The 24,457-nt window shown below is 36.8% G+C and overlaps 4 protein-coding genes and 1 long non-coding RNA gene across 6 annotated transcripts in view; 4 read left to right on the top strand and 1 right to left on the bottom strand.

Annotated features, from left to right (window-relative positions):
- The first annotated feature begins 744 nt into the window (after positions 1–744).
- On the top strand, positions 745–9,008 carry ncaph (non-SMC condensin I complex, subunit H). Its single transcript, XM_082169685.1, has 18 exons — positions 745–884; positions 1,309–1,518; positions 1,608–1,692; positions 1,781–1,870; positions 1,972–2,089; positions 2,267–2,412; positions 3,930–4,119; positions 4,288–4,367; positions 4,972–5,174; positions 5,418–5,563; positions 5,707–5,813; positions 5,989–6,108; positions 6,276–6,383; positions 6,462–6,596; positions 6,737–6,847; positions 8,056–8,132; positions 8,236–8,311; positions 8,534–9,008. The coding sequence occupies exons 2-18, from the start codon at positions 1,316–1,318 to the stop codon at positions 8,591–8,593; spliced, it is 2,055 nt and encodes a 684-aa protein (XP_082025811.1). The 5' UTR covers positions 745–884; positions 1,309–1,315; the 3' UTR covers positions 8,594–9,008.
- LOC309498784 lies at positions 4,012–5,119 on the bottom strand. The gene is made up of 3 exons (XR_014206038.1): positions 4,981–5,119; positions 4,271–4,418; positions 4,012–4,144 (listed from the first exon to the last, which is right to left on the bottom strand). It is a non-coding gene; the product is annotated as an uncharacterized lncRNA (long non-coding RNA).
- A 453-nt stretch (positions 9,009–9,461) lies between the features above and the next one.
- On the top strand, positions 9,462–15,931 carry vamp8 (vesicle-associated membrane protein 8 (endobrevin)). The gene is made up of 3 exons (XM_082169686.1): positions 9,462–9,637; positions 13,753–13,917; positions 14,333–15,931. The coding sequence occupies exons 1-3, from the start codon at positions 9,611–9,613 to the stop codon at positions 14,510–14,512; spliced, it is 372 nt and encodes a 123-aa protein (XP_082025812.1). The 5' UTR covers positions 9,462–9,610; the 3' UTR covers positions 14,513–15,931.
- Positions 15,932–16,588: 657 nt separating this feature from the next.
- vamp5 (vesicle-associated membrane protein 5) lies at positions 16,589–20,220 on the top strand. Its single transcript, XM_082169687.1, has 3 exons — positions 16,589–16,810; positions 18,664–18,807; positions 19,452–20,220. The coding sequence occupies exons 1-3, from the start codon at positions 16,805–16,807 to the stop codon at positions 19,641–19,643; spliced, it is 342 nt and encodes a 113-aa protein (XP_082025813.1). The 5' UTR covers positions 16,589–16,804; the 3' UTR covers positions 19,644–20,220.
- Positions 20,221–22,354: 2,134 nt separating this feature from the next.
- dnah10 (dynein axonemal heavy chain 10) overlaps positions 22,355–24,457 on the top strand; it is a 45,724-nt gene continuing 43,621 nt past the window's right edge. The window contains exons 1-3 of one of the 2 annotated variants that reach the window (XM_082169567.1): positions 22,355–22,730; positions 23,008–23,100; positions 23,211–23,281. In XM_082169567.1, the coding sequence (XP_082025693.1) occupies positions 22,505–22,730; positions 23,008–23,100; positions 23,211–23,281 (390 nt within the window). In that variant the 5' untranslated portion in view covers positions 22,355–22,504. Of the gene's footprint in view, positions 22,731–23,007; positions 23,101–23,207; positions 23,282–24,457 lie in introns of both variants that reach the window. The other variant, XM_082169566.1, reaches the window with a different exon arrangement.

The raw sequence follows: 24,457 nt of genomic DNA, 5'->3' as shown, positions 1-24,457 counted from the left end.
CATATTAGACTTGGAAACTGGTTGTCCGACTTTGCATTAGTCAACGGCAATGCATCACATTTTCTGCGACTTTACGGCCATCTAGTGGACAACAAGAAATCCGTTTTTTTTTTTTAAGTCTATGTCCATAGATATATACTCATAGATACCTCTATAGTAAAACCATGCATTGAGTTAGGCCTAATACAATACATATAAAAACCTGATAAAAACACAAACCAACACATTCTCACCTCGTTACCTGTAAAAGGTTATCCCATTTCTGAATCGGGAATTTAAATATTGGCAGTTTCACAACCAGCAGCGGCGCAATGATGTGGCATCATTGATTCTTCTACTGTGAGTGACGACACGCTGACCGTTGCAAGATGGCGGGCGCTCCTACTTGTCTGGAGCGGTCGAATGAGAACACTACGTATGCATATCTATGGTTTAGGTCTACGCAGATCATCTCTACATTTAATGTCGAATTCCAGTATTACGAAATTAAATAAAATTCTCTGTTAAATAACGTTACTTTAGGTATATTTTATAATTCAGGTTTAACTTAATGAATTTGACCAATTTAAGAAAACAAATATATAATATTATCAATTAAATGTCATAAAAACATATATTAATGACCTTTATTGATTATTTTATTCCATAATAAGTTATTTTGGGAATGCAATTATAAAACGTACATTTATTTGATAGAACCTATTTTTTACAGTCTATGGATAGAACGCACAATCTGACTTTTACGTTTGCACGTATGACATCATTGATGACGCGTGTAACCGTTGGGCGCTAATTTTCAAATGGTCGTCTGAACAGACGGAATAAAGAAAGTTTGGATCAGTTAACTTATAACTTACTGCTTATAAATCATCAGGTCATCGCAGGTAATTTGAACTTCCGTTGTTTGTACTTCATCTAAGATACGGTTTCAAAGCCACAGTGTATAATTTGATCTGTTATGTTTTCAGAAGTGTGTTTAGCGCTAGCTAACATGCGTTCATAAAAGGCTAAACTGAAGTGTTTGCATGTATGAATTTCGCTTTTGGAAATTAGCTCTGGTGATATAAACTTCTGCTCTTATATAACGTTTATTGTTGACATGTTTGTTAGCTATTCGTTTGCTCATTTTAAGCAGCTAAATAAACGTTAACGTTACTTGACTTTGTTTACATGGCAATGTCTCTGGATTTACTTGTGTTGAAGTAAGTTAACGTTTTAACAAATGCACTATTTAGCAGACTGCACTTAGTGGAAATAGCTGCATATTAGTGGTGTATGGATATATGACAGATCAATATTGGCCCATAGTTTCGTAATGAGCGCATTCAGTACCCCGACCTCCCGGCCACGGCAGTGGTCGTCCCCGGCAATAGGACACAAAGCCGCCCTGTCAGCCACCAGCACACCTCTGCTGGATAACATTCAGGGAAACGACGATGAACAGGAGAGACGTCAAAGACGCAAATCCAAAGTCATCGGAGTGACCGACTCCTCTATCAACGAGACCGGTAGCCACAGGTTGGTTGAAACCCCGTTCTCAGCTCCTTTAAAATACAAAAACAAAAGTAAGACGGCACAATGTACAATCTTGTTTTTTTTCTCCATAGTTCTACACCCGCTGCTTTCCCTAAGCTGTCATCAGCACAGATATCTGAGCATTATTCAACCTGCATCAAGCTTTCCACTGAAAATGTGAGTTAAAATCGATGTATGCTGACTTTATTGTCAGCATTTTCCTGAAAATGCAACAGGGCTATTACTTGTCACCTTCCTTTTGCAGAAAATTACCACAAAAAATGCATTTGGTCTGCACCTTATTGATTACATGGCAGACATTCTCAAGCAGAAGGACTCAGAGCTCAACTTCAAGGTAGAAACCTGCCGAATTTGTATTTAGCTCCACTTCGACAAAGTTGACATTCATTATCGGAAATTATGATATTGTAACTGTTTGTTTGTGTGTTGATCTAGGTGGCAGCGGGCACCCTGGACGCCAGCACAAAAATCTATGCAGTGAGGGTGGATGCGGTCCACGCTGATGCTTACAGAGTTCTGGGAGGCTTGGGCTCTGAGACCAAACCAAAAGAGAGTAAGTAGATATTCAAGTTATGGATCTGCTGACATGTTACAAAAAAACAAAGATGGCTTGTGCTGTAGGTCAGATTGGCCAGAGGGTGTCATGCGATCATTGTCTTCATGGTGTACTGGTGGTGTCATTCCCTCTCAGGACCCTGCACAGTTTTACTGCAATCCCATCTCATTTCAGGTCAAGATGGTATCGAGGAGGAAGTAGGCGAGGGCGGTCAGGGAGAACAGGTGGCTGCTAAACAGACTAAGAAAAGACCTCAGAAGAAGACCGTGGAGCAGAACCTCAATAACATCAATCTCTCTGAATCAGAGATGAAGTGTGAGGTGAATAATATCTGAGTGTGACTGAGTCAAGTAAAAAAAATTGTATAGCACTTTTCACAATATACATTGTTTTAAATCAGCTTTAATGTTGTTGTTAATGTTAGTAATATCCTTATGCCTTATAGTTGCTTTTAGCAGAGTTGAGCTGGGCGATAATAATATAGTTTACCTTTTGTGATGATACAATCAATCAAGCAGTTGAGATTTGCTATATAGCAGGGCTGTACATAGCACTGGTAATACAGAGGTTGAAAGTTTTGTAGCACAGGCCACACAATTACTGTGCGTTCACACCACCGTGTGACAGCGTCAAAGTGGCCGGAAGTCATTCATTTTCAATGTGAGCCGGCGGCGCGGTGCGTCTTGAACGGTGAGAGCATCGAGGAGAGCTGAAGTCATGTCAACTTTATGGTAATGAGCTATGACGCAGTTCGGCGGCAACCCAAAAAAAAAAAGAGGTTCTCCGCTTGAGAGGATTCCAGAGAACGCAGTCAAGTAAACGTTGGTTCCGACCACATTAGTTCCCAAGCAAAATAGCGGAGAGGTTGATAATGTGAATTTGATAAGAAGGCGCACAACACTATTTATAGGCAACATTTTCGCGCTAGAACGCTTGTTTTTCAGAGGGAATGCTAATTAGATTAGCAATTAATGATGAAAACAAAAGCCACACCACACAAATGGATTTTAATTGGTTTATTTCTTTAGCAAACATGTCACTTTAATTTTTAAGTTCTTTCCATCTATCAATTTCTTACTTTCACATTTAAAAGTTTCCATGAGGTTAACTTATACCCTACTTGGTCAGTCTGCACAAATAACGATCAACATGCTTGTTTGCATAACAATTATTATGATAATTATATTTTACAGAAAATCATTAGAAAGGTCTAATGTAAAATATAACATTTATGATAAAAATAATCTGACTGTAATTTCTTAATTTTTGACTGGAAATCTTATGCATCCACTGAGAGAGAAAAAAAACCTACTGTACACTTTTCTAAACCAGAGAAAAAATTATTTCTTTCCTGTTTTTTAACCCAAAATAATGTGTTGAGAGCATTAGTGAGTACACGTGCAATGTAATATCTATTTCATTCATTCTATTTCACTCTACATATGTCGCACTGTACAGCCCTCCCTGTATAGGCTAGTATATATATTGCCCTATGTGAGTATACTGTATGTGGATAAAGTTGAACATACATACTTATTTATTCAACTTTATATAAAGAGCGAGTGATAATATATAGTTACATTTTGAATGCTATGAATCCAGGTAATCTAGGATCATCATAGGATGTACGATTAACTGAATATATCGCTGGTTGATAATATAGTTTAAAAATGTTCCCAATATAACAATCAAGAAGTTGAGATTTTCTAGATAGTACCTATACTGAAAACTGTTTCTTTAATGTTATAAACAAGTTGATTTATGTTGTGAGGACCCCATAAAAGCATGTGGCATAAGAACCTACAGGAAGACCTGTCCTAAAGCATTCTTTGTGCAGGTGGACCCCATGTTCCAGCGCATGGCTGCTTCCTTTGATGAGAACAGTACAGCAGGAGTGTTCCTCTCTGTGCTCTTCAGTGAGGACAGTCGCTGTGAGCTGCGCTTTCCTTCACATATGACCTTGCTGAAGACACAGCCACCTCCTGTGCAGGTGCCCCATCAGAACGTTCCTGCCTCACCATTTACAGGTAAACCGACTTTGCACATCACACTCTGTTCCAAGTTACAGGACCGTTTACTCTTGGGTTCACGGAGCAATATTCAGTATTCATAATCTAAATGTTTCCGGATGTGTTGAGAGTTACAGTCATTTGGCAATGTGAGTCTATTGAATCATACCTTTTTGATTCTTCCAGGTCATCTGAAGACATTAGAGGACAGGCCAATTTGTCCATCCTTAGAGGATTTCTCTTTTACTAGATGGACTCCTGAGCAGGTGAGACTGTTTTGATGACTATTTAAAGCCTCAATATGGTGTCCATATACACTGCAATTAAAAAATTTGGGGTCAGTAAGATTTTTAAATGTTTGAAGGAAGTCTGTTATACTCACCATGTCTGCATTTATTTTGATATTTTATCAAAAACAAAACAAAAACAGTAATATTGTGAAATATTATTATAATTAAAAATAACTTACCGTATTTATTTTTCTTTTTTCTTATTTATTCTATTTCCAAATATTTTAAAATGTAATTTATTCCTGTAATGGCAAAGCTGAATTTTCAGTAGCCATTACATTTCTTATCAATGTTGAAAACAGTTTTGCTACTTATTTTTCTGGAAACTGTAATAATCATTTTTAAGGATTCTTTGATGAATTGAAAATCAAAAGAACATTTATTTGAAACAAATATATTTTTAACATTATAAGTCTTTACTGTCACTTTTGATCAATTTCATGCATTCTTGCTGAATTAAATAATAAAATTAATTTCTTAAAAAAAAAAAAAACTTATTAACCCCTTTTCAACAGTAGCATGAGTGTAATATTAAGTGTGTTTTATATTGATGTGATCATCTTTCATGCTGTCAATATAGACCACAAACCTCAACCAGCTGCTTGACAAGATGAAGCAGGGAGAGCACGCATTCGACGTCAATGCAGACATTGAGCCAGATGATGATGACAGTCCAGATTTTGGGGATAATTTTGATGCAGATGTGGATGAGGGCAGGCCAGGAGACTGTGAGGAGTTTAAGGAACACAGAGAAGCCTGTTCAAAGAGCCCCCAGAAAGGACGGTTAGTACTTACGAAATGTATTGCACCAAAGGGTTTGCTAATTTTTGAGTTACAAACAGGCTCTGCTTCACAATAGGTGAATAGTTGAGGTGGTTTGATATTGTGCATTTTCATCCCAAAGACCTAAGCTCGACCTTAGCTAGCTACTATATTTTGTGTTGTATTTTATGTCTCTGAATAAAAAAAATGATTTGCTGTTTTTGTATGTCCATTCACTGTGAGGTGTATTTGCATTATTAACAGAGGTGTTATTCCTATTGGCGAGGTGGATATTACCACCATGTGTCTGCAGTTGTCTGATCAGCCCAGAGAGTACTCATACTTCAGTCCCAGGACCATGGCCACTTGGGTTGGACCCGGCTACTGGCTCTTCAAACCTGGACATAAGCGTAAGTCATCGACTAGCCTAGGAGTGTTTAACTATTAAAAAAAAAAAGTTGTTTTTTATTGCTTTCTTAATTTAATTTTTAATATTGCATTCTCTATTGTTGTTAGTGGTTGTCCCATTAAATTTCTAATTTATCCTTTGTAGAGGATCACAAACCAGACAAAGAACCTCGGAAACGAGCACCAAAAAATCCTCTCGTTATTGACTTTAAAGGAGATATCAACTTTCACAATTACTTTCGAACAACTAGAGTAAGTTCCTGTTTACTAATTAATTTTCATGACTTCCATAATGGACAAACGCTTCATAACAGCAATTCATACAATGTTTTTTAATCCCTCTACCAACAACTTTCAAACCTTTGTAGAAGTCAGCAGCAGATTAATCTGTGACAATTTGACAAAAATAAATACTTGTTGTTTCCAGGCAGCAACCACTATCAGTAAATCGGCTTTGAACTGCAGCAATAAGAAAACCACACTTCCAGCAGACTTCCAGTATCCACCCAGTAACCTATCACAGCTCAGCCTCAAACCCACCAACACAGTAAGAGCATGAATGTTTAATATTCCTGTCTGCATTACTATGTGCACTTCAGCATTTTTGTTGTGGTAAATCTTCAACATCATTAGAATAATGCTGTATAAGTGATTGACTGCTGGATTGGTTTTTGTTCATCTTACAAATTTGACTAATTTATTTTCCTACTTTAGTTCAGTGCAGAAGGAAAGAAGAGATTATCAGGAGAGCTGGGTGGGGACATAGGAGAGTATGATTACAACAATGCCAATGATACAGCCAACTTCTGTCCTGGTCTTCAGGTACACTAAACGCTACTGTTACGTGTCATAGCTTGGCATGGAGACGGTCTGTTAACTGTTAGTGGTTTCTGTGAATAGGAAGGGGACAGTGAGGATGCTGAAGGCTTTGGAGGATCTGATGACTCCCAAACAGACCGACCAACCCCTTTATCTCTGGACACAGATGACATTTCTACATACGGAGAAGACTGTCTTGTCCCTGAGCCTCACAAGGTAAGATGAGAGGACAGATATTGGGCTACTATGCTACACACTGATCATGTAGTGAGATTTTCTTTGTTATTTGTCAGTTATTATTAGTTTTTATTTCAGTAGTTTTGTATAGATAACTCATTAATTGTTTGCTTATCTAGGTAAACACTATTGAGATAAACTATGCCAAAATGGCCAAGAAGATGGACATGAAGAAGCTGAAGACCACTATGTGGGGTCTCCTAACAGAAAGTCATGAAAAACCAGACAAGGTTTGTATATCTTTCTGACCTTAGTGAAGCTCTTTTATTTACCTTTTTCAGCATCTTTATGGGTAAGTTTAGAAGTTACCGTTTAGAAGTTACAGTTACCGTTACCGTAGCTCATACTGAGCATAGACCTGAAATAGTAATCACATTTTAGTAATCAAACAGTAATCCTCTTTTCTCACAAAAGTACGTTTTCTATTCCTCTATTAATTTGTCATTCAGATAACTGAAGGCAGGGCCGATAATTAGTGTTTTCAATAATCCAATTCATTTATAAAGCACATAATAAAACAACAGTGTTGACCACAGTGCTGTATAATATACTGAAATAATAAAATAAACACAACAAATTTAGAAACATCTGCAAAATAAAAAAATGAAAGAACAAACCTAAGACACTGAGTACCTGTGGCAACAATGCCTTGTCACTCATACATGATCAAAAGCTAATGTAAAAATGTTTTTAAATGTACTCAAAGTTGATGATTGTCTAATATACTGTTCAATAGCCTTGGGGCGGCTACCGCAAAAGCAAGCTCACCTCTGGTTTAAACCTAAGAACATGTAGAAGTTTTTGCGTATGAGATTTTAATCTCTTTGACTTGTGAACGTGAATCAGACTAGCAATATACGGAGGGGCTGTATCAAATATTTAAAAACACACATTGAAAAATCTTGAAATTAACTATTAACCAGTGCAACGGTTAACCAGTGCAGTGTCATATTTCCGAGTATCTGTCAACAATCTTGCGGTCGCGTTTTAGACCATCTGTAATCTGTCCAAAAATAGTTTTTGAGCACCATAATGAAGCGAGTTGTAGTAGTCTAATCGAGTGAATATTATGAATATGAATAACCTTTTCTGAATCCTTACAGGCTAAAAAAGGCTCAAGGTTCTGAAAGTGATCCCAACGATATCGTTCCTCTGTATCATCATTATAGCTGTGGTGTGGACTCTGCTATTCTTTTAGATTTTGAAAGATTTTTTTGAACTATATTTTTATCACTATCTTTATAGTTATTGTTGTTGGTGTGAACCGACCTTTGATCTTAGAGATCATTTTTGGTTGGATAAAACTCGTTTTGACACATTTTTAAACACTGTCACAAACCACACCCAATTTTTTTTACATTGTTCTGTTGTTCAGCATTTCTTGTGGTCATTTGATTAAAAAAATGTTTTAATGACTTATTGCTTTTACCATTTACAGCAGGTGGAATGTGAGGAGACAACAGAAGTACCTGGAGAAAAATCATTCAGCCAGTCTGTCAGGAATCTTGTACAAAGGTACAGTTTTTTTTTAAGGCCTGGTACTATGTATCTAATAGTCTAAGGATTTACATTTTTCATGCATATACTGTACATAAATTTCTCTTTCCTGCCCCATCAGGCTTCCCTCCACCATGGCTACCAATCTCTCAGTACCGTTGGCTTTTGTGGCCCTTCTGCACTTGGCTAATGAGAAAGTGAGTACTACTTTCTGCTATATATAATGATTTCAAAATCAACTGTAGATGGACGTTTGTTTAAAATTCTGTATTAGCATGTGGTTTATGTTTAAAGATCTACTTGTCTTGCATTAGTTTGCACTGAATATTTTGTAACTTGCATGCACAATTATTTGTGATCTCTTGATGCATCAGAACATTTGGTTGCTGTAAGTCTAAAAGCTGTTCTTTCATCAACAGAACTTGGAGCTGCACAAGATTGACTGCATGACCGATATCATCATTAAACAAGGACACTGAAAACTGATACAAATCTTTTTTGTAAAAAAATCTTTTTTTATTTTTTTTAAACAAATGTAAATCCAGTTTGTAAAATACCCATGTGGGGCCAAAACAATATAGTCGAGAGAAAGATGATGTCAGGATCATGTTAAAAACGTTGTACAGGAAACTACCACATAATTATTTGAGTGAAACTGAAAAATGTCAAAAGCATGAACTAGAAAAAAAACAGCAGTGTGCAGTGCATGTATTATATGATTGCTTTTAAGATCTGTTTAGCAGCCTCATTAAAAGTAAATGTGAAGTTACTGCTGTCAATGTCACTTTTTTAAAGATGTTTTATTTAAATTGTGAAATTCATTTTATAACTATGAGGTTTCTTTTAGATGTATATTTTACATCTGATTTTGAAAAATAAAAGTTATTAAAGTATTGTTGGGTAATTCTTTATTATCTGTTTGTATATATTGTTTTGTGTCTAGTATGATGTCATTTCGGAATGGTATAATGTTTTGCATGAATACATGTAATGCCAGAAGCATTTAGGTGGACCCAATTGTTGCCTTGGTGGAAGAAAAGAGTTTACTGTTTCATGCCTAGGAGTCTTAATGGTTTTGCCCTAATAATGTCAAGCATGTTCAAAAACTACTTAAAAACAAACATTTATTACATAAAGTACACTGAGTTTATCACATATCAGTAATTTTAGAAAAAGTCACAAGCCTGTCTGGCCTTACCAGAACAATCTTCTCATACCTGAAATGTTGATGACTTGATAATAGTCTCACCTTACAGGTGTTTATATGCGTCATGAACCCAGCGGCGCCCTCTGGAGGATGCTATGGGGAGTGGCCCTACAGAGGTGGGCCAAAGCCAAATTATCGCGGCTGGAGGAAGAGAATGAATTAGAGACCAGGAAGTGTTGACACGGTGTTCATCTGTTGGTCATTCGAAGAAACTGTTACAAACATTTGAACTCCAAAGGATATTGTAATTGTTTTTTCGTGGAGTGAATAAAAACATCAAATTGAAATCATGGGGATGGGTGATCCAGATAGTACGGTAAGTTGTGACCTGAACGATAGTCAGCAGGTGCTTGTTGAGTTTAAAAGTAGACTGACTAACGTTAACTTAGCTGTGTGAACTCAGTTACTATCGTTATCCGTGTAAATCATTTTTTTAGTGGTGCTGCAAAAGTCTCCACTAGAACAAGATATTTTTTTTTTGTTTAATGTTTTACCGGTTGATGTAAGTTGACGTACTCAAAACAGGGCGAAGCTTGTTTTTCAAGTTATACTTCGTTAGTTCCTACGTTCCTGTTGTCAGTTACCGTCGACAATTTGCTTGGATTACTAAAACAAATGTGCTGTTTAAATAATACTTTGATGCTTAAGCTTTATCCAATTTGTATTGCAACTTTGTTGTACAGATTTGTTTACATAGATGGATTGAATTTACCTTGAGCTGTGAAGCATAACCGGTTTACAAAACCGACAGTTGAACTCAATTTTTTTTTGCATGGTTTAGATATGTTTCAACTACAGTTAGCAAATGTGCTGATCACTTCACACGTTCCCTGTTGACTGTTGAAGTGAACCAGAAGTGTGAGATCCTCATGCTAGTTTGCTTCAAATCAAGTTGATCGACTGTCAACCATTTGTTTTGTTTTGTTTAACAATTTCAACAGTAGGCTACCGCATATAATTTCGACATCCTATTTGTATATGTGGCACTGTGGTTCGTTGACAGTATTCTGAATTACTGGTACTGAACTTGACTTGTATTCAATTATAAGTTGGCTTGTTCTTGAAAACATTTGGAGACTGGTATTAGACGGACTTCAAGGAAGCAAGAATATGTTTAGCCTTGGTTTTGTACAAAGAGTAAGAAAGATCGAGTTTAAGACTGTCGTTCTTATAATAAATGATGGACATTTGTTTCAGTCTTAATGGTAAAGCAGTTTAGAAAGCTTATCTAAAGACTTTCAAAACAAATGCACACTGGTAAATCATATAATAACCAGGTGCATATACTTTTATTATGTTGTTGCCATATCACATAGTTATAGATATCTCATGGAACCATTTCTCCACACTGATGTCACCTAATAGCTTTCTGCCATTCTGCAGGCCTTGTGACACCAACTCCCATTGACTTGAATGGAAAGGGTTGGACAGGTAGTGACGCAGCTTTGCTTTTGGTTTCCTGGTAACACCTTTTGTTTATGAAGTATCAGTAGTGCAAGAGGGCTTAAAGGTGTTTAGCATGACTAAACATGCCCAAATGACACAGAGAACAGTGCAAAAGACGGCTATAAGGTTCTTGCACTGCATTTGGCAGTTGGTGTTTTGATGTGTGAATGTGGTAAAGCTATCTTTTTATATTGCTTTTGTCAATATCACACTTAAGGTGTCATGCCTAATCATTAGCATGTAAAGGCATTACTGAGCAGTTTTTTATAATAGCTGTCTGATCATGGTATGAAATAAATTATGTCTTATAGGCCTAGTTATTTGTATTATTACTTTTTTTTAATATAGAGATAGACAATACTGTTTGTAGCAATTACTGTATGTTTTAATTTGCTTAAATCATGAATTCCAGCTGTCTCCATATATTCAAGACGAGTACATAAAAGTCATAAAGACACTATGTTTTATTAGGGGTTCAAGTGTGAAGCACTGAACTCCTATTGTAGGTTTTGACATTATCACACATTTTGCATGTTTAAATGATTACATACTATGCAATGTTTTACACATACATTCTTCCAGTGGTGGGCCGATATGATTATTCATATCATATGTTCGATCTCCTCATTCTGAACAACCACTGCTGTTTCAATTAAATCATTCATTACATCTACATCTAAAACTAGCTGTAGGTTTTTTGATCATCCTCAAAAACATAGTATTTAAATGGCTATAACTGGGTCATTAAAAATATGGGTGATGAAATGTGCCCAAAAAATATCTTATAATTCCTAAACAGAATCCTCAGAACTTTAAAAAACTTGGTAACAACATGCGACACATAACTCTAAAAAAGCATGTAAACTTTTATGGAGATTGGACGATAGGTGGCCCTACAACAGTTATAAACATAGATATCATATAATATAGGCCTAGGCTAGATCTTAAAGGTGCTCTAAGTGATGCCGGGAGTGTTGACATTCGAATTGTTGTCAAACAAAACGGAGGCTAGCTAGACCCTCCCTCCTCCTCATCCCGTCTCCTCCCTCCTCCCCTCCCTTCCGGCATAAAGGAAAGTCAAAGTAGTCACTAAAAACAAAGTAAAGTTTTACTGATACTTCATTCAATGTGTAATGTCACCAAGTTAGATAAATGCTTTTATATATTGCAGAACAGAATGCAGAAAAAGAGAAACATTGTCTTAAATCGTTTCGCCACCTGAGGTTATAACTATAGCTCCCATACAAGGACGCAATAATAGCAAGATAACGTTAGCTTCGCGTTTCCCAGTGAGCATAAACAACGGCGGCGTCGTAAACAAATTTAGTCAAAGTTGTCAATAGCCTATAAATGAACATTCAAATCCATAACAAACAGTGGGTGAAAACAATCATTCACACAAATTGTCGCCCTACTGTGAATTTGCTTGACCATTTACAATAGAGATTGATCGCTAGCTGCTAGAAACATATATGTTGTATTCACCAAAGCTAACGCTGACTGCATAGTTCTAGCTAATTACATCCTTGTGTTGGTTTGGCGAACATGAACGTCAATTTAGAAAGAAAAATGGATTTACCTGTTCTGCAAAAACAGAGCAACTGAATGTCGGATTGGAAGCCCTTCTGCCGGCGGAGTTCTCGCCACCTTTCGAGGGTTTTTCCGATGTAAATTCGGGACTTCGCGCGTTCCTTATCCTTGTCCCTTATCCTTGTTATTGCTCTTCTTTGCAATTTGTTCATCGGAACGTCGTCTCTTTATTCGTGTGTCGGCCATAATTCAAACTTCCCTCTTCATGCTTCTCTCTTCTCCACACACCCCCTTCATGTGCACGCGCACTAACCCCCAAACCACACCCCTCAAATACTTCTTGTCGGTGATTGGCTGGAGCACTGTTTGTTGTGTTTCGTGGTGCGGGTGAGCCCAGTTTGTTTTTGTTGCCGTTTGTGGAGCCTGGGGTGTCTACAGAGGCCGCGTTTTTTTTACAGTGTGTTCAGGGGACAGGCAGCTAGCGGATAGTGAGGAGATGTTTGCTGTATGTGACAAAAAATGTTTTGGCCTAAAAAACGCGTGACATCACTTAGAGCACCTTTAAGGCGGAGTCACTTCCGGCATCACCGGCGTCCATCTTACCACAGGGAAGCTGTGAATTAAGGCGAGTGATCAGCACGCACACAAATCCTCTTATCTCGCTGAAATCTTGACGGATTTACAAACGGTTTGATTTCTTACAAACGTTATTAACGTGGCTATAACTCTTTCATATGGAAGTCCATTGTTATAATTATTCATATGTATGCAGTGTCATAACTACATCTCTGACGTTTATAACAAACCAAATTGGTTGAAAATTGAGCAAGTTATGGTTATTTAAAAGTACATGCACCATGTTACGAGTGAGCGAGCACCCTGTGGTAAGATGGCCGCCGTGTGCGGACGTCGACCTCCATTGGCAAGCAGCGCGGACGAGACATCTAGCCTTTATTATATGATATCTATGGTTATAAACGTTAAAGACACTAGATTTTTATGGGAAATTATGCTATCTGAAAAAAAACTTAGTTTTGTAAAGTTCTGTAATCCACTCTGATTTAGTTGCTTACATGCTTGCTAAATAATACATAATATATTTTTTTAGCAGGCACATAACAGCTTGAACCATGATAACGGATGATTGCAGATGTAGGCTATTTTATTTGAGTATTTTAGTTTTTGCAAATAATATGTATTTTTTCTGCAGAATTATAAACCTTACATGCTATAATTTATATTTATGGGCCAGATATAATGCTGGCTGTTGCGCAACAGTACTTTTTACAAACGTTCCAGTCTCTTTTCAAACTGCTTTATCATGATGAGTTTCTATCTCGTATAGATTTTTGCTGCCTTCCATTTCTCTTTTTGACAACAATGTGAGTTATTTTGCATAACTGTGTGCTTGTGCCATTTTGATCATGTTTTGGTTTTTAATTCTTCTGAGTGCAGGAGCCGAGAGAAGGAGAGTCTTCACATGAGGTGGATCCAGTTAAATCTCTACAGTCTCAAGTGGACGGGGTCAAGGACATTATGACCCAGAATGTCGATCGGATCCTGGCCCGTGGAGAAAGACTGGATGATCTGATGGGCAAATCTGAAGACCTGCAAGCTGGGGTGAGTCTAAAAGCTTTGTTTCTTATCACATATTACAGCTCTAAGCCTGGCACACTGTTTTTACTATGCACACAACCATTCAACTGTTTGAGTTCAGAAAGATTTTCTAATGTTTTTCAAAGAAGTCCTTTATGCTCACCAAGGCTGCATTTATTTGATAGAAAATACAGTAAAAACAGTAATATTGTGAAATAATAATACAATTTAAAATAACTGTTTTCTATTTGAATATATTTTAAAATGTTATTTAATTTCTGTGATGGCAAAGCTGAAATTTCAGCAGCCTTTACTTCAGTCTTCAGTGTCACATGATCCTTCAGAAATCAATCTAACATGACAAACTATTAGGCTACTGTATGCGGCTGTAGTCCCACACTTGTTGACATTGTACTGGTCTTTTTTTTCTGCTTTTCAGGCCCAGAACTTCAAGCACACATCTCAGAAGGTTGCTCGCGCTTACTGGTGGAAGAACGTGAAGCTGATTGTGCTTATTGTTGTGATAGTCCTTGTCATTGTGCTGATTATCATATTCCTTGCCACTGGTGTGATCCCAACCGGTACACCCGCACCCAAACCTCCCACGACACCACCCTAGGATTTCTGTCAGTTACAAACACACACACACACACATAAATATGCAACCATGTCCACATACCAACAGTAAAAATGTCAAGAATTTACACATAACACACACACACACATACTCGTTCTTTGCACATTTTGCTCAAATACCCTCATATACCTTCATATCTCATGGTATCACTTATTATGAGGAGCTTCCATTATGACAGCTTTGAAACATTGAAATGAAGGATTTTAAGTTGTCTATAGAAATAATGCTGTCTATTTTCTTACATACATCTCACCTCCTAAAACTTCATCCTAATGGCCACTTCGGTTGCCTCTATGATTCTCTTAAGCCTGATAAAATGCCACAACTGTAATTAATTACTTCAATTACTGCAATATTGTTCATACTGAAGGTATGCTTGAAATAATCATATACTGGCATTGAATCAGAAAAGGTAATGGGTGAAAGTTCTCTGTATTGAGCTATGATGTATATTTAAGACTGTTAGATTAAATTACATAATATATTATGTGTAATTATGGAATACTTTTAGATCTCCAAGTGTCTCTATTTTGTACTCTGTGCTTTTGTCGTCTCCACATGTATGTCATTTGTAAAAGGTCAAACCAGAATGTGTTCTTAAAACTGTTGCATTATCCAAAACACACCTTTTCATTAAGTAATTATATTGTAAGATGTTTGGATTTTTTTCCCACCGTCTTTAATGTTTACTGAAATTTGCAATTCCCCAAGCTTCAAAACAGAGATACAGATTTTCTTATAGCCTGAATGAAAGATTTTTATGAAACAAGAGCACCTGAACAAGGCCAATTAGATTGACAATAGAAAGCACAATTTTGTTCTATCCTCGTCATAAATCACTGTATTGAATTTGATATGCAGTGTAACACTTGCACTGTACCACATGCAGTCAGTACTGTAATCATAATTTGTTATCGCACGTGGGAGCTTTCTGAAACGTAAAGCGTAACTTTTTACTGTATAGAAAATCGAGCTAGGAGGAATATTTTAGAGTCTGTGGTGTCATTTTCAGTTTGCAATAGTTTTTGTTGGCTGGTCTTATAATCTGCTGAGTAGCTTTATGCACTTTTGCTTTGGAGAGGTCAATGCACTGTATGTCTGTTTATCTATGTAGTCAGAATGACTTGAATGTTTGTAAAGCCTTATGTTGTATCTATTGTAGCTTCCATTAAAATCATACTGTATGTATTATTCTCCCCCAAACCTTTTAATCAAAGACATGTTTAAACTTAAAATTTGTAATCAAAACGTTGAATCAATTTAAGTTTTTGTCATCTACAAATAATAATTTTAAAACCTCAATCAAGTGCCTTGGATATGAATCTTATTAGTGTAAACAGCCTGGAACTGCAATTTTTTTGTAAATAAATATGATCTCAATAAAATTAATGATGAATATGACATGTTTTTTAATCCTCTCATTTGAAATGTACACAGACTAATGGCACACAATTATCAAATACTGTTAGGTTTGTGTTTAATTTCCCATGTCCACCATCTGGCATGCAGTACATCTCTAGAGAGGGACAAAATGCAAGTTTTAGATATTGCAATTGCCAAGGACTAAGTGATGTACGTGATGTGATGTATTATGTAAGTGATGGACATAGCCAGAGGTAAATAATGGATTGTATTCTATACACTCTAACTCTACATTAAAAAAATGGTTAAAAAGAGCATACATCCAAGCCAAGTTTTTTTTTCCCCCAGCTGTGATTTTATTTTGTGTTTCTTACACCAGCTGCAGCTCTCTTTTCCCTCCAGAATCAGATTTCATGCGACAAGTTTTCTATAATGATTGATTTGTGAATCGGTTTAACTGATTCTTTAAAAATAATCGATTGATTATAATGATGTTTTCGAATCGGACACCGTCTTTTTGTGGCAGCTTGCTTTTGTGAACTTCTTGTGAATACATTACAATACAAGCCTACTGGCGTGCATTCATTTTAAAGGGCACATTTGGAACATCTCACAAGTTACTGGCGGGCAGAGTAGCAAGTCAGGACTCGGGAGATGGGTGTCTGCAGACTGCCATGCGGCTGCGCAGTGTGATATACCCGCCCAGTAGATAAAGACAGGCGAGACGCCTCGTTCTTTGCAGAAGCAAGGCAGAACTTTAAATCCTTGGATTGGAAGAGTTGCTATAACACGCGCATTAATTTTTATAGATATCGAGCTAGTATTGTTTTTTCTCTTCAGCTGCTGGTGTCTCTTTCAGATGAAGTATATTCGGTGACAGTTTCTGGTGTGATAAAGCGACAGAATAAAACAATGACAGTAAGTTGTTCTGTCTTTTTGTTTCGTTTTCGTACTTGCGCCGTCATTAGATTTATTATATTATATTTGATATTAAAGTAAAAGCATGGCAATGTAAAGGCTCAATAACTTTTAAAAGCAAATTGTTATACACAACTTATAAACAAACAGCAACTTTGTTTAATAAATACAGATAACTCGATGTAAACGGCGCAAACAGTCCCTTTTAGATTAATGGTGTGGTCCAAACACGTTTAGTTTGGTTCATTATGTGTATGCCACTGTTTGTGCAAGTGATGTTATAAATTAACTTTAATTTTGATGACTGAGCGATTTTTTTTGACAGGCTAACGTATATGTAGCATCTCTTAATTCACTTTATTTGAGGTATATGATTCAGTGATACCACAACTTTTTACATTGGGTTGTGGTTTACAGTTTCATTTAGTTCTTTATGAGCTGTTTGAATTTGAAACATAGGCCTAACTTGTTTGTTTGTTTGTTTTCGTTTTATTCATGTTACGTGTAATTTGAATGTCATCCAGAAGGTCTTTAACCCATATTATTGGTTCATCTATGGTGGCTTGAAATGACAACATCATAAGTGTTTATTTGAAAACAAGAGGGGATGTTTGCCTTGTCTCAAGGAAATTCCATATTCATTATAACAGTCACAATGAAAGAGGAAGGGAAAGGGCAAAGGCAAAGAAAGGATGTAAAAAGAGATGTGTATCCTGTAGTCTTACGTTCATGAGTGATGGTAAACTGATTATTCATAACTGTTCATTTCAAAGGTGTAGATCTATCTATCTATCTATCTAGTATCTATCCATCCATCCATTCATCCGTCTGTCTGTGTGTGGTCCATATTATGGTGATATTTTACTAAAATCTTATTTGCAGAGGTTGTTTACATCCATCCGTAAGTCTATCACTGTTTTTCTTTAGCACCCGTATTTAGATTTATTTTATTTTATTTATTCATACACACATTTGTTTGTTTATTTGTTTATTTATTTATTTAAACTATATGATAACATTAAACAAATGTTATTAAAATCAAACATTGAAGTTTATTCATTGGTTTATTGTTATAACAATATGTAACAAAATATGTGGGTTTCTCCTCCCTGACCCTTTTAAAAGTGGATAAACCTTTTTAGTATTTGAATTTAGCATTGTTTTTTCCCCTGCGACCCACTTTTGGGCCTTGACACACCGTTTGTGAATCACTGTTCCATTGTCCATGGTTCTTTTGTGAGATGGCATGAAAAATAAGTGGTGTTTCCTGTAAAATGAATCATTTCATTGATCTTTGCTTGACAGTTTCCCGTCTATGATGGGCCACTCATCAACTAAACCTTGACCTCAACTTACTTGCATCCTTCTGAGCACAAAGAGAGGAATCAACAGTCTGAATCAGCTGATATACAAATGATATGTCTGATGCTGTAGAGACTGTTAATGTCAGGAAGGTCACAATCTATAAATGCCCTATTTCATAGCACTCAGCCATGTTGTTTTCACAAAAGCCTCATTGTGAGTTTTGTTGCAATGGCTTCTAGAAATGCACAGTTTGTCTGTCTCTCCCCTGTGCTGTTCCTTGTTAAACTGTGAGAGAGCAGAGGCACTGTTCCAGAATTCCTTTCCCAGTGCTTGGGGTAAACAGAACTCTCAGGCCATTATGATGGGAGGCGTCCAGAAAGTCTTCATTGCCACTTTTTACTTGTAATAGTTCATTGATTGCATTTCTCTTGTGTTAAATATCTAGTGGGACATTCAATATCATCTAGTACCTCTAGATGTATGGATGCTAATGTATGATTTGTAGAGGATGTTTGCCTTTCTTAATAAACCATTTCATCTGTCCCCAGGAGAATGGGCAAAGCCGCCTCCGTCAGGCCCAGGAGAATGTGGAGGAAGTTAAACTTATAATGCTGGATAACCTAAACAAGTCTGAAGAGAGAACAGTTAAACTCGGGGAGCTGGACAACAGAGCGGAACAACTGCTAGAACAGGTGGACCCTTAGTTTGTGTGATATTTATTAAATATTAACAACATAAACTATCATTTCATTCATGCACATGCCTACTTATTTACTCATTCTATGGTCCCATGAACATGTTTTATGGCTCATTGAGGACCATAAACTGGGTTTCCGGAATTTCAAGTGTTTATAGGGAAAGCAAAGGCATGTCATATTGGAGTCTATTAATAGTGTCTAGGTGGGGTGTACGGAAAAAAGAGTGTACAATTTGCATCCTGACTTTAGTTTACCATGTTAATTTTAGAAAGCTATTTCCTTTTGTTACGAAATGAACAAAAACTTGTGTAATAGTATGGCAGGCTGTTTATGCAGGATGTGCCATGTGGTAAGGCAACAAGTTCCCTTCGGTTTCATGCAAGAATGTGGAATGAGCACAATGTGATGCTGGTGTTACTGGTTCAAACAAAGATTATAATTAAAGTGAATTATAACAAAAAAATAACAAAAACCAGTTTGTGCCCATTACAAAGACATATTTTTCCTTTCCTTGTTTTTCATATGAAGAGCCTCTGTAACAGTCCTTTATTGTTTTCAAAATGTTGAAGTCAGTTCAAATTTTTTAAGATGTATGTTTTTGGTAATATTACATAGTTGTATTATAAAATTTTTTTCAGAGCAAAGGATTCTCAAAGACCGCGACTAAAGTGAAACAGAAGAAGCGCTGGGAGAATATTAAGTACAAAGTGATAATAGCTGCAGTTGTAGCTGCAGTGGTTCTTGGGATAATTGTGGCTGTGGCAATGAGTTTTAGCAGCGAGGACAGTCAAAACACCCCCCCAGCCACACGATCAACAGAAGCACCATGATGGCTAAGATGGGCCAGCTGACAAGAAGATGAGTGAAGTTGTGTTTAAAATGCCTCAGAATATCACCTGGAAAATCTTGTTTCTAGTACTTTTGTTAAAGTAGCCTAAATTAGAGTGAAGTTTCATAAATCACTGAATGCACAAGTTAAGTCTTTGATGTAATTTACTATCAAATGTATGCTAAAAAAAAATGTGGTGGGTGATACAAAAATGGTACCATGGTGTCACCATCTTTTCTGCTTTCACTTTCATTTTTCAATGGTAACACACATAGAGTATGCTGCATTAATTTGAACCGTTTACATGGATTCTTGTTGGACAAGCCATATTTTAACCACAAATTGGATAAATCAGAGCCAAAAGAGGGTTAAAGTGTAGCATGGAAAGCATGTTAGATTGTTTAGACTTTGTCAGGGAGTAGAGCATTTTTGTTCTTCAAAACAAACTTCTTCATTCTTATCTGACCCATTTCAAGTCTTGGAGTCTCTACAAACAAGCTGTTGAGTTTAATCGGATATGTTTGATTGTGGAAACATACAAAATGTGTAAATAAATAAATGTTTCTTATGTAAATATACCATATCTGTCTTTTTTTTTTATTTCCTCAATGTGTCATATTTATTTCTGTATTATATTTGTTTTCTTTTATAATGCTCGTAGAGCTTTTATAATGACTTGAGTGAGTTCACATTTGACAGGTGTCGTGTGTCATCATGCAGTCAAAATAGAAAATTGAAATGAAAATGACAATGATTTTAACCATTTTAACCATGTCCAGTGAAACAAAAATGTGGAGCTCGTAAAACGAGAAGTAGTCCAGTCATTTTAAGCCAAAATGGGGACACCTTGAACAAATTGCAACAGAAGCAAACTCAACTGATTTTGTATCCTCAATATGTCCTGAGTACGGAAAAAAAAAAAGTCCCTAAGAATCCCATTAGGGTAAAGTTTAGAAAAAGACCCAAATAAAGCCTATTCATATGCCTATGCATTCTTTTTCTTACGTGAATAGGGTAAATATTTTAACCTTTAGATATCACTATGAAAATTACTGAGTTGATTACTTACATCAAGACAAACAAAAAATGTATTACAAGTTTTTTAAAATTGTGTGTTAACATGGACAAACGGTGCATAATCTAATTATGTATGTGCTAATTTGCATAAATACCACAACAGATCTAAACATTGGGTATAGCCAGGTGAAAATGTCTTGTTGAATCTTGTTGATATAACAGTAAAATACTTGATGTTAAGGTCTGAATGGAACCCATTTAGGCTACCCATGAACATTAATACATAGAGGCAGGAAGAAGTACTTTAGAAACCAGCCTTTATTCATTTTTAAGAGATTGGGTTTGGGGCTGGGTCCGTGGGACTGTTTCTGGGGGATGAGTCTGAGGGAAGAACAGGAGACAAGGGTAAGGAGAATGCAGAAGACAAAAGGTTAGTAAAATAAAAAGTGAATCCCCAGAAACAGTCCCACGACCCAGCCCCAAACCCCATCTCTGCAATAATAATTAATAAAGGCTGGTTTAAAGTACTTCTCCTTCCCCTATGTTCATGGGTAGCCTAAATGGGTTCCATTCAGACCTTAACATCAAGTATTTTACTGTTATATGTCAACAAGATTCAACAAGACATTTTCACCTGGCTATACCCAATGTGTAGATCTGTTGTGGTATTTATGCAAATTAGCACATACGTAATTAGATTATGCACCGTTTGTCCATGTTAACAAACAATTAAAAAAACGTGAATTTTTTATTTTTTTTTGTCTTGATGTAAGTAATCAACTCAGTAATTTTCATGGTGATATGTAAAGGTTAAAATGTTTACCCTATTCACGTGACAAAAAGAATGAATAGGTGTATGAATAGGCTATATTTGGGTCTTTTTCTAAACTTTCCCCTAATGGGATTCTTCGGGACTTTTTTTTTCTCCTTACTCAGTCAGGACCATAGCTCAGGACATATTGAGGATACAAAATCAGTTGAGTTTGCTTCTGTTGCAATTTTTTCAACCTTTTTTCATAAAATGACTGGACTAAACTAAAGGTAAAACGCCACCTGGTGGAAATTTTAAGGTTGAAGCACTCGACGTAAAAGAGCAGACTGGGCGTATCAAGGTATTTAAAGCAAATACACATGTAAAAGTGACAGGGTTACGACCAACGTTTGCACTATTAAATGTGCACAATTATAGTAAACATTTTGGCCTAAATATGAATTATGAGAAACATGAAAACGTTCACAAAAGAACATATATACACAGCTGGGTTTCATTCTTTTCTCTGTATCTAAAAAGCAATGCGAAATCTATCTACTTAAAGGGATAGTTCACCCAAAATTGAAAATTCTGTCATCATTTAACGTTACTCACCCTCAAGTTGTTCCAAACCTGTATTACATTTCTTTCTTATGAAGAACACAAAAGAATATAATTTGAAGAGTATGGGTAACAAAACAGTTGATGGGCCTTATTGATGATATCCATATTATGGAAGAAGAAAAAAATACTATGGAAGTCAATGGCTGGTTGCCATTACCGTCCGACACTCTTCCAGTTCCAAATATCTTCTTTTGTGATCAACAGAAGAAATAAACTCATACATGTTTGAAATTACTTAAGGGTGAGTAAATTATGACAGATTTTTCATTTTTGGGTGAACTAATCTAATTTGTAGTGCGCTTGATTGTGATCTGGCAACAACACCAGCAGTGCCCGCTTGACGCTCGTTGTTATAGCAACGTCAACTGACTAAAACCAGAGCGCATTTTCGGGTGCGACAATTACAGTCTAAACAGTTTTCTCATGCAAATCACAAACTTTATTACATACTCACCCAAACAACTACAAGAATGGCTCATTATGACCCTCGAGTGGAGTGGATTAAAAACGCAGTGTGTGTGCTGTTTGATTTGCCTGATTCAGGGTCTTTTGAGGAATTACTCAGTCGCGGTGATGGAGAGGAAGAGCAGAAAATCATAAGCTTTTTAAACATAGTCACAGAGGAAGATGCGCCATCAACGCTTTTTTTCTTCAAGAAAATACGCGAAGAAGAGGTTGAAGTGGAAATTCCTGTTGGTAACGTTACGTTTATATTTCAACGCAACTAACGTTAGGCCTAACGTTAACTTATCTGTTTACTAACTTAACGACTTTCTCCAAGCGCGTGCAATGCTTGAAATATGAAGCTTAAAAATCAGTTATCATTTTGTTCACTAAGCTGATAAGAAGTCTTAAGGAAATGTCTGTTATTTAAAATAAAAAAATGGTATCAATTCATAAGCTAGAATATAATCAAGGTAGAATTCATTTACGTGTTTAATAATAAATAATTTCCCTGTCCATACACACCAAGATCCGGTAGAAAGTACGGAGAATGACTCAGAGAGAAGTCCATCTGTTTCGTCTGAGACACTCCTCACAGATAGAGAGAAAACCCCTGCCGACAGTGAGTCTGCTTCCTCAGTCCTCATTAATATGATCAGAAAGAACTTCATCAAAGTTACAAGTTGTTCTTGTCTTTTTTTCCATTGCTCACACATGACTGAAACCCAGAAGACTCTCAGAGTCCGGATCTTGCAGTTGAGGGCCTGTCAGAGGCAACAAATGTGGATAAACCACCTCCCAATGTAATTATATATATATTCTGTTTAAGGACAGGAAAGAGACCTTTGCCAATACGTTTAGCCTAATACTTTTTATTTATTTTATCAAATGATTAAATTACTAAATAGCCTATGTTTATTATTAATCAAGATGTGTATTAGATCTTATTTGAGATATATATATATATATATATATATATATATATATATACACACACATACATACAGTGGGTACGGAAAGTATTCAGACCCCCTTAAATGTTTCACTCTTTGTTATATTGCAGCCATTTGCTAAAATCATTTAAGTTCATTTTTTCCCCTCATTATTGTACACACAGCACCCCATATTGACAGAAAAACACAGAATTGTTGACATTTTTGCACATTTATTAAAAAAGAAAAACTGAAATATCACATGGTCCTAAGTATTCAGACCCTTTGCTGTGACACTCATATATTTAACTCAGGTGCTGTCCATTTCTTCTGATCATCCTTGAGATGGTTCTACACCTTCATTTGAGTCCAGCTGTGTTTGATTATACTGATTGGACTTGATTAGGAAAGCCACACACCTGTCTATAAGACCTTACAACTCACAGTGCATGTCAGAGCAAATTAGAATCATGAGGTCAAAGGACCGACTGGTTCAGCTGCAGGGACAGGCCGACTGGTTGCAATCGAGGGAAAGATGAATGCGGCCAAGTACAGGGATATCCTGGACGAAAACCTTCTCCAGAGTGCCCTGGGCCGAAGGTTCACCTTCCAACAAGACAATGACCCTAAGCACACACCAAAAATAACGAAGGAGTGGCTTCACAACAACTCCGTGAATGTTCTTGAATGGCCCAGCCAGAGCCCTGACTTAAACCCAATTGAGCATCTCTGGAGAGACCTGAAAATGGCTGTCCACCAACGTTTACCATCCAACCTGACAGAACTGGAGAGGATCTGCAAGGAGGAATGGCAGAGGATACCCAAATCCAGGTGTGAAAAACGTCTCGGTTACGTATGGTAACCCTCGTTCCCTGGATTAAAACGAGCCAATGAACTTTGGCATGCAACATTTGCATTCCGCGTCCCGCCTCGCAGCGCGGGTATAAAGGCGGAAGCGAGCGCATGCACAAACGCTTTTCGCTGAGGAGCCGAACGGTGTCCAGTCCTCCGCAAAGGTACAGCAGCATGGCGACGGGACGAGATGTC

This window comes from Leuciscus leuciscus (assembly GCF_965113295.1).
Source record: "Leuciscus leuciscus genome assembly, chromosome: 5".
NCBI lineage: Eukaryota > Metazoa > Chordata > Actinopteri > Cypriniformes > Leuciscidae > Leuciscus > Leuciscus leuciscus.
This window is presented reverse-complemented; position numbering and strand designations above follow the sequence as displayed.

What these genes read in the sequence shown, in the direction of transcription:
- vamp5 (XM_082169687.1), top strand. An exon ending in CGGAACAACTGCTAGAACAG is followed by an intron (nt 18,808 to 19,451) that starts GTGGACCCTTAG and finishes AATTTTTTTCAG; the next exon opens with AGCAAAGGATTCTCAAAGAC.
- ncaph (XM_082169685.1), top strand. Translation starts at nt 1,316, where the DNA reads ATGAGCGCATTCAGTACCCCGACCTCCCGGCCACGGCAGTGGTCGTCC. An exon ending in ACTCAGAGCTCAACTTCAAG is followed by an intron (nt 1,871 to 1,971) that starts GTAGAAACCTGC and finishes GTGTTGATCTAG; the next exon opens with GTGGCAGCGGGCACCCTGGA. An exon ending in GTCATGAAAAACCAGACAAG is followed by an intron (nt 6,848 to 8,055) that starts GTTTGTATATCT and finishes TACCATTTACAG; the next exon opens with CAGGTGGAATGTGAGGAGAC.
- vamp8 (XM_082169686.1), top strand. Translation starts at nt 9,611, where the DNA reads ATGGGGATGGGTGATCCAGATAGTACG. An exon ending in TGGGTGATCCAGATAGTACG is followed by an intron (nt 9,638 to 13,752) that starts GTAAGTTGTGAC and finishes TTCTGAGTGCAG; the next exon opens with GAGCCGAGAGAAGGAGAGTC. An exon ending in CTGAAGACCTGCAAGCTGGG is followed by an intron (nt 13,918 to 14,332) that starts GTGAGTCTAAAA and finishes TCTGCTTTTCAG; the next exon opens with GCCCAGAACTTCAAGCACAC.